The 8489-nt window shown below is 51.7% G+C and overlaps 1 protein-coding gene across 1 annotated transcript in view; it reads right to left on the bottom strand.

Annotated features, from left to right (window-relative positions):
• Positions 1–8489, bottom strand: part of LOC144161013 (uncharacterized) — a 270785-nt gene that overhangs the window by 245184 nt on the left and 17112 nt on the right. Inside the window, exon 5 of the mRNA XM_077692158.1 lies at positions 7918–8103. Within this exon, the coding sequence (XP_077548284.1) occupies positions 7918–8103 (186 nt within the window). The remainder of the gene's footprint in view (positions 1–7917; positions 8104–8489) is intronic.

Below are 8489 nucleotides of genomic sequence, written 5' to 3'. Positions count from 1 at the left end.
TCACTACCGCCGGACATTGTAGCTCACATAAGCTCCTCCGACTCGGAGGCACAGCTAATGGCCGTCCAGCGGCTCGGGGACGCCCTGGCCCGGCAGGTGCGAACGGGAGACCCTCCTCCTCCTGGCGTGGGGAAGCGGTCCCGCCAAGTAGCCAACGCCGGGACACTGGCCTAGTGTTCCTCGAGGTCTAGATACTAGACAAGGGGCGGTGAAGCCCTGCGTGGCCTGATCCGCCCCTGCACGCCGGACTACTCAATAAAGGTCATTTTCTCTCTCTCTCAATGTGTTGCATGCGTGATTATGCGAACGGCAATTAAACTTTGCAGGTCGATATCTGGGAGTATGAATGCGCTAGAAGGATTCTGCCAAATGAAACTGCGTGGAAACACGATTGCGTTCAACTTTTCAATTAATACAAACATGCCTGCTTGATTGTGGGGTTTAACGCGCCGACGCAACGCAGGCGATGAGGCGCGCCGTAGTGGAGGGCTCCGGATTAATTTTTTACCACCTGGGGATCTTTATCGTGGCGCCGAAATCTCGTACACACGGGCGTTTTTGCTTTTCGCCTCCATCAGAAAAGCGGCCGCCGCGGCCGGCAATCGAACCCGCGACCTCGTGCTCAGAAGCGCAACGCCTTAGCCACTGAGCCACCGCGGCGGGTAACATGCCTGCTTACTACAGCCCCTAAAAAGTTCATTAGTCAATTTTAGTTAATTAAACAGCCTGCCTCAATAATTACCACCTAGTTATGTGTCCCCCTCGGCGCGAAACTCACTGTAGAGGTGGTGTTCACGTAAATCTAAGCACCTAATTTTACAAAAACCTGTCGACTTAGTTTTGATTACCCTGTATATATATATATATATATATATATATATATATATATATATATATATATATATATATATATATATATATATATATATATATATATATATATATACATATATATATATATATTTATATATATATATATATAGCAGGTAAGAAGTTCCGGACTACCTTAGAAATGGGTTAAAACTTGGGTGCACACATTGTAAAACACTGAACAAGGGTTTTATTGTTCCCAACAGTTGCGAAAGGAGAACCTTTCTAAAATAACCCCTGAAGAAGAAAGGTTCTCCTTTCGCAACTGTTGGGAAAACCCTTGTTCAGTGTTTTACAAGTGTGTGCACCCAAGTTTTAACCTATATATATATATATATATATATATATTTATATATACTACCACGAAGCCAAGGACGATGCAGTTGTCTTTCAGGAGAAACAAGTTGATTGGAGCGAACTTGTGCTCCCCTAACAACTCAAAAGAATACAGAGGCGGCGAAGCAGCGGTCAACAAAGTGACTTGCGTCAGCGAGCGCCGCAGAATCGAATGCTCCGGCGTCCGCACTGCAGGCTTTTAAGTGCGAATGCACTTCATAAGCGACCCCAAACCATCCACCGCCGGCGTCGGCGGCGGCGTCGGCGTCCGCAGTGCTTCTCTATAAAGAAAAGAAACAGCATCCGGCGCCAGGCTTCGATCCGCGGACTTTGCGGCCGCAGCGCGACGCTCTACCGACCAAGCCACGGACGCGACGTGATATCAGCGTTAGTGACGCGCCTTATATCTTTCACGCATTCAAACTACGTCGTCAGCGGCGTGCGTTGGCGACTCAGCGGCGTTATAGCGGCTTGATAACTGCGTGGTGTACACGTGATACTACAAACCCGATGGAAGAGATGGAAGAGAAGGCGGCGAGGCGGTGGGCTGCGGGGGCCGAGCGCAAGCGCCGCAAGCGGGCCGACAACCGTGCATTCGCACTTTCACATTCTCCCCCTCGGGGAAATGCGGGGAATTTTTTATCTTTCTGCGCGCGTGGTTCTCGAAACGTCAATTCACATCGAGAACATAGTAGATCCAAGAAGATTATTCTGGGCTGTTCACATTACAACCGGAATGCTCTCCCTATCATAACAGATAACACATGCGGCACAGAAAGAAATAATGGAACACGCGCTTCCTTTGGCGCAGAGATAACACAGACCGGCACAGCCGGGCGGTAAAAGCAAAACACAAATAAACAAACCCAATGTATGGTTCGCAGCATTACCCCCCCCCCCCTCTAAGAGTGCATCGACCCGATGCTAACATAAGCGACAGTCCGAAAATAAAAATAAAATTTGTTATCGTCCGTAGAAAGGTTTTAAGCGAACCACGTGGACGACTTCAGACCGCGTGCGTTGTCGTGATGTGCCGGAGTCACCATCGGGGATCACTTCGTAGGTAAGTTGGCCAACACGTCGTAGAATCTGGTAGGGTCCGAAATACCGTCGCAGGAGCTTCTCACTGAGTCCGCGTCGTCGGATGGGAGTCCAAACCCACACACGATCCCCTGGTTGGTACTCGGCGTCTCGGCGTCGGAGGTTGTAGCGGCCCGCATCCACCAGCTGCTGGTCCGTTATACGAACTCGAGCGAGCTGGCGCGCCTCCTCCGCACGTGTAAGATATCCGTGGACGTCGGCGTTGAGGTCGTCGTCTTCTACGTGCGGAAGCATGGCGTCGAGCATCGTAGTCGGCCTTCTACCGTAGACAAGCTCGAACGGCGTCAGATGCGTCGTCTCCTGGATAGCCGTGTTGTACGCAAACGTGACATACGGGAGCACTTCGTCCCAAGTCTTACGTTCAACGTCAACGTACATTGACAGCATATCTGCGATTGTCTTGTTCAGACGTTCTGTTAGTCCGTTCGTTTGGGGGTGGTACGCCGTCGTTCTTCGGTGATCCGTGTTGCTGTAGCGTAATACTCCTCGCATCAGCTCCGCAGTAAATGCCGTTCCGCGGTCTGTGATTAGGACTTCCGGGGCTCCATGTCGCAGCACAACTTGGCTTATAAAGAAATTTGCCACTTCTTGCGCAGTCCCCCTCGGAAGAGCGGCGGTCTCTGCGTAGCGCGTCATGTAGTCTGTCGCTACGACAATCCACTTGTTCTGTGATCGTGACGTAGGGAACGCACCTAAAAGGTCCATTCCAATCTGTTGAAATGGTCACGATGGGACGGCGATCGGTTGCAGAAGTCCGGCGGGTCTTGTCGGCGGCGTGTTTCGTCGCTGGCAGTCACGGCAGCTCCGGACGTATTGGGTGACGTCAGAGGTAAGGCCGGGCCAGTAGTACCTCGCCTTGATTTTTCCAATAGTGCGGGCTGTGCCGAGATGTCCGGAAAACGGGTCGTCGTGGCACGCTTCCAAAATTTCGTCACGAAGGTCGCGGGGATGACGCGAAGGTAATTCGCTCTTGTTCCGGGGCTGAAATTCTTCTTCACGAGGACAGAGTTTCTCAGGCTGAATGCTGGTAAGCTGCGTTTGAAGGTCTTAGGAACGGCAACGTTGCATCCCTCGAGGTACTCGATTATGACGCGTACGTCGGGGTCGACACGCTGCTGGGCGGCTAGGTCGCTCTTCGTCACGATCCCGAAGAACGCGCTGCCTTCATCAGAGTCTTGTGGTGGTGGGTCGACGGGGGCGCGGGACAGGCAGTCGGCATCGGAGTGTTTCCTGCCGGATTTATAAACGACTGTAACGTCGAACTCCTGCAGGCGCAAGCTCCACCGCCCAAGGCGGCCAGAGGGGTCCTTCAAATTGGCGAGCCAACACAGCGCTTGGTGGTCTGTTACAACCTTGAATGGCCTTCCATACACGTATGGGCGAAATTTTGAAATCGCCCATATAATAGCCAGGCACTCTTTCTCAGAAGCAGAATAGTTTTTCTCCTCCTTCGACAGACCATGGCTGGCATAGGCGATTACCCTTTCGCAGCCGCTTTGCTTTTGGACAAGGACAGCACCCAAGACTATATCACTGGCGTCCGTGTGCATTTCCGTTTCGGCATTTTCGTCGAAATGAGCGAGCACGGGCGGGCTTTGCAGGCGTTTTTTCAGCTCGCAGAATGCTTTTTCTTGGTCGTTTTCCCAGCTGAAAGGGGTACTATCTTTCGTCAAGCGCGTGAGTGGCTCTGCAATGCGTGCGAGGTTTGCGACGAAGCACCGGTAGTATGCGCACAGCCCGAGAAATCTCCGCACGCCCTTCTTGTCTTTTGGCCTTGGGAAGTTCGCAATGGCTGAAGTTTTTGCCGGGTCAGGTAGGACTCCCGCGGCGTTGACTACGTGACCCAAGAACTTGAGTTCCCCGAATTCGAAACGGCACTTTTCAGGCTTCAGCGTCAACCCCGACGTACGAAAGGCCTCGAGTACAGACTCCAACCTTGCAAGGTGTTCTCCGAAAGTCCGGGCCAATACCACTACGTCGTCGAGGTATACGAGGCAGGTGTGCCACTTAAGGCCAGCTAGCACAGTGTCCATGAATCTTTGAAACGTCGCTGGTGCTGTGCACAGCCCAAACGGCATCACCTTGAACTCGTATAAGCCGTCTGGGGTTATAAATGCAGTCTTCTCTCGGTCTCTCTCGTCCACTTCAATTTGCCAGTAGCCGGTCTTCAGGTCCATCGATGAGAAGTACTTCGCGTGGCAGAGGTGGTCGAGGGCGTCGTCGATTCGGGGGAGGGGTTACACGTCCTTTTTTGTGATTTTGTTCAGTCGCCGGTAGTCAACACAAAACCTTAATGTGCCGTCTTTTTTCTTTACGAGTACGACGGGCGCAGCCCAGGGGCTTTTCGATGGCTGTATAATGTCGTCGCTGAGCATGTCGTCGACTTGAGTCCGGATGGCTTCCCGTTCGTGTGAACAGACGCGGTACGGTGACTGTCGGGTAGGTCGGGCTCCATCTTCAATTATTATTTGGTGCTTCGCTAGAGGGGTCTGACGTAGTTTTGCGCTCGACGAAAAACATTCGCAATAGCGACGCAGCAAAGCCAATAATTTGTTCCGTTGTTCTTGCGGTAGCGCCGAATTCACGTCGAAGGACTGCGGGAGTTTCAAGGTTTCTACGGGTGTGCGTTCAAAGTCGGCTACCGCGATCACGTCACTTGCTTCTTGCGTTTCTTCGAGGAATGCAATTTCCGCACACTTGTTTAAATGCTGGTACTCCTCGGTGAAATTAGTAACCAAAATGTGGGATTGGTGTTCTTTGAAGCGCGCAATGCCTCTTGCGACCGACACACCACGGTCGAGAAGCACCCTTTGATCAGTGTCTACGATAGCGTCGATGTCAGGAGCAGCATCTTCACAGTAGACTGCGACCATCAAGCTTGCGCGGGATGGCAGGGTGACATGATCATTGGCAATCCTTACAGCAGCACGTCGTTCGGGGTTCGGTTCCGGCGTCATGGAGTGATTGGGGGAAAAAGTTATTGACTTGGTCTGCAGATCGATTATTGCACCGTTGTCCATCAAAAAGTCCATTCCAAGAATTACGTCGCGGGAGCAGTTAGGCAGAATGACGAACGCCGCAGGGTACGTTGTGCCGTCTATGGTGACGCGTGATGTGCACGTTCCACTTGGCGTCACGAGGTGGCCTCCTGCTGTGCGTATGTGCGGACCGTCCCATCTGGTCCATGCAGTTTAGACGCAAATGGTCTGCTCAATACCGAATAGTCAGCTCCCGTGTCTACGAGGGCGACTACGTCAAAGCCGTCGATGGACACCTTGACGTCAGATGCAGTCTTCCTCGAGTTCCGGATTCGTCGGGGCGTCGTATCTCTGCTTGTACGTGTTGACGGTCGGGCACTGTGCATCGTCGTTGTCGTCGTCTTCTCAACCGACGTCTCGGTCAGGTCGGGTAAGCGTCGCGCCGTGTAGCTGTCGTCGTGTTCAGGAGTCTCGTCAGGGCTAGGTCGGGTCGTCGGGATGAGGGCATGTCGTGAATCACTGTCTTCGGCGCGTCCTTGCGTCGTTGGAATGTTTCCAGCTTTTCGCCGGAGAGCAACTTCACCTCCAGAAGTTGCTGCTTTTAGTTTCTCCCGCGTGGGCTGGGGGACCTTCCACGTGCGAAATCAGCATTGCTACGGCGGTTAGGCGACTGGTATGGGTAGGGCGATGGCGATGGCGAAGGGTTGAAACGGGCTGGTCCACGGCTGCTGTTCGACAGGTATTCTTCAATCTCAGATGGGTGCTGGCCGGGTCGGGGGCGTGGTGCGTCGACGGAAAACCACGTAGTCCGAGTCTCTTGTATGGGCAGCGACGGTAGATGTGGTCGGCCTCTCCGCAGTGGTAGCACAGAGGACGATTATCCAGTGTTCGCCATACGTCAGTCTTCCTCGGCGTCTGGGTTCGTGCTACAGGGGGTCGGGCGGGCGACAGTGGGCGGCGGTAGGGCGGGGCCTCTTGACGACGTTCCTCTTGACGACGTGTTGGAGCAGGGCGGGGTCGATGAACAGCCACGGAGTACGTCACAGCTTGGGGCTCGCAAAGTACTTCGGATGCCGCAGAAGTTCCCAAAGCGTTTTGAACTTCTTCCCGGGTCACGTCAGTTAGGCAAGCGACTTGGGGTTGCGGCGTCGTCGGGAAAAGTTTCCGCAACTCCTCTCTCACTACTGCGCGGATGGTCTCGCGTAGGCTATCAGCCGGAATCCGCATGTTGTCGACGTAGTTCGCACTGGCCGCGCCAACAAAGTTCCGGTCATACTGCTTAGCACGCATTACGAGCAAAACACAAATAAATAAAAGCAAAACACAAATAAAAGCAAAACACTTATAAACAAACCCAATGTATGGTTCGCGGCAATATATATACATTAATGCAGTAAATCCCTACCCTTGAAAACTGCTACCCTGTATACCGTAGAGTGAATAAGTAAAAGCTGTGTGCGTCTCTGATTTTTATACACGAAGTAGGGCTTTACTGTAGAGGCACACCGGAACGGCTCCGAATGTGGCGGTGTAATATCACTAGCTTAAAACTGCAACTGCTGATTTTCTGTTGTACTCACTTATATTAAAACCTGGCCTGTATAGATTTTTCATATTTACAAAATGTTGTAGAATTTCCTTAAAGATGCGTGATTTGTAACGCCAGATACAGCTGTTTCCGGGACCATACTATCGGCCCATTGAAGAAGCGTATTAGATGAAACTTAAAAACGTACGTATAACTGCAATCGTGACGAACAATAATTAAAACGGCAGTAAATAAAGCGCAATCATGCATCATTCTTCCGCGCAAGCGTGGTGTGTTTTGTTTTAAAGTACGTGTAGTAGGACACGTGTGATAACACTTTCCGGAACCATACATATTTCTCACATACAGAGAACAGCCGTGCTAAGGCATGGCGCTCTCGGTTGAGCTTAGTGGCTACTATATTATAACTAAGAGCTCCGCGAAGTGTGCCTCCAGAAGTTCACAGTATGAAATGACACCAGCACCTGCATACAAAAAAAACAAAAAAAAACAAATAACGGATGCGCTAACTGCTGAACCAGATGGCGGGAAAAGAAGCGGTAGCAACGTGTTCCGCATGAAATCAGCATCGGATGAGCAAGCAGGCGAATTAGCTTAAAAGGGCTCGTACTGTGGTGATGATCTGCAACTACGAACCCAGAATTAGGCACGAATTAATGAGCTTATGCAGGAAACGAGGATGCCAATTAACAACTAAGGACATATGTTTGAAGGAGATGATCGTGCGAGTGGATGGGCAACATTCCAGCGGGGTGACCCGGTATTAAGCCGTTCAGCAGGTTCGACAGTTGGGCTAGTTGGTTTTGGTTCATCGAAGACAGCGCTTGCTGACACGGGCGAGAGAAGAGAGAGAGAGAACAAGGGAAGCGCCATTCCACGTCTGGACACACACAGTAAGTGAGTGAGTGAGTGGGTAAGCGAATGACAGAGTGAATAAGTGAGTGGGTGGATGGGCGGGTGAGTGAGTGGGTAGGTGGGTGGGTGGGTGGGTAAGCGAATAAGTGAGTGAGTGAGTGAGTGAATGAGTAAGCAAATGGGTGGGTGGGTGGGTTGGTAGGTAAGAGAATACGGGAGTGAACCAACCGTTTCGTTGTAATAGCCCCTACCCGGGTGCGGCTCCTTTTCCGGCGGCTCCGTCGCGTTGAAGAACGGTTCGCCATAGTCAGCGTCAAGAGGGGGGAGCGGTATTGCACAGCCGGGCACGTAGCTGCTGCAAAGCTCGTACGCCGAGTCCGGGGCTGGCACAACCAGAAGTTGCTGAAGATCCCCCTGGGTGTGCACGCAACAAACTGCGGTTACACCCTGCAAGAAAGGCGTCGGAGCAGCAGTGGCGCGATGTGTTTGATGGCCTACCTTTTGCTTCTGAAAAAAGGTGCACAAAATACCCTGCCATATTGACGGGTGCGATTCGATACGCTACAGTCTAAGGCGTGGAGATGAATGGCATGAAAGCACGATGTCTTGACGGGCCTATTTTTCAGCCCCGCCGTTTATTCTGTCTTCTTTTCCTTCAAATAAAAAATCTTTGCCACTTCTGCTTGTACCACATGCAAAATGAAGCAAAAATAATTATCTGCGTTATCATGGCTTCCGCACGCATATGGAATGCGCATGGTTTAATTTCGGTCTCTGTCACATAGTCTCTGTACCCTTGG

This window comes from Haemaphysalis longicornis, unplaced genomic scaffold (assembly GCF_048455015.1).
Source record: "Haemaphysalis longicornis isolate Haplotype H1 unplaced genomic scaffold, Haemaphysalis longicornis Haplotype H1 scaffold_1, whole genome shotgun sequence".
NCBI classification, from domain to species: Eukaryota; Metazoa; Arthropoda; class Arachnida; order Ixodida; family Ixodidae; genus Haemaphysalis; species Haemaphysalis longicornis.
Note: the sequence above shows the minus strand (reverse complement) of the source record. Positions and strands in the feature narration are given on the sequence as shown.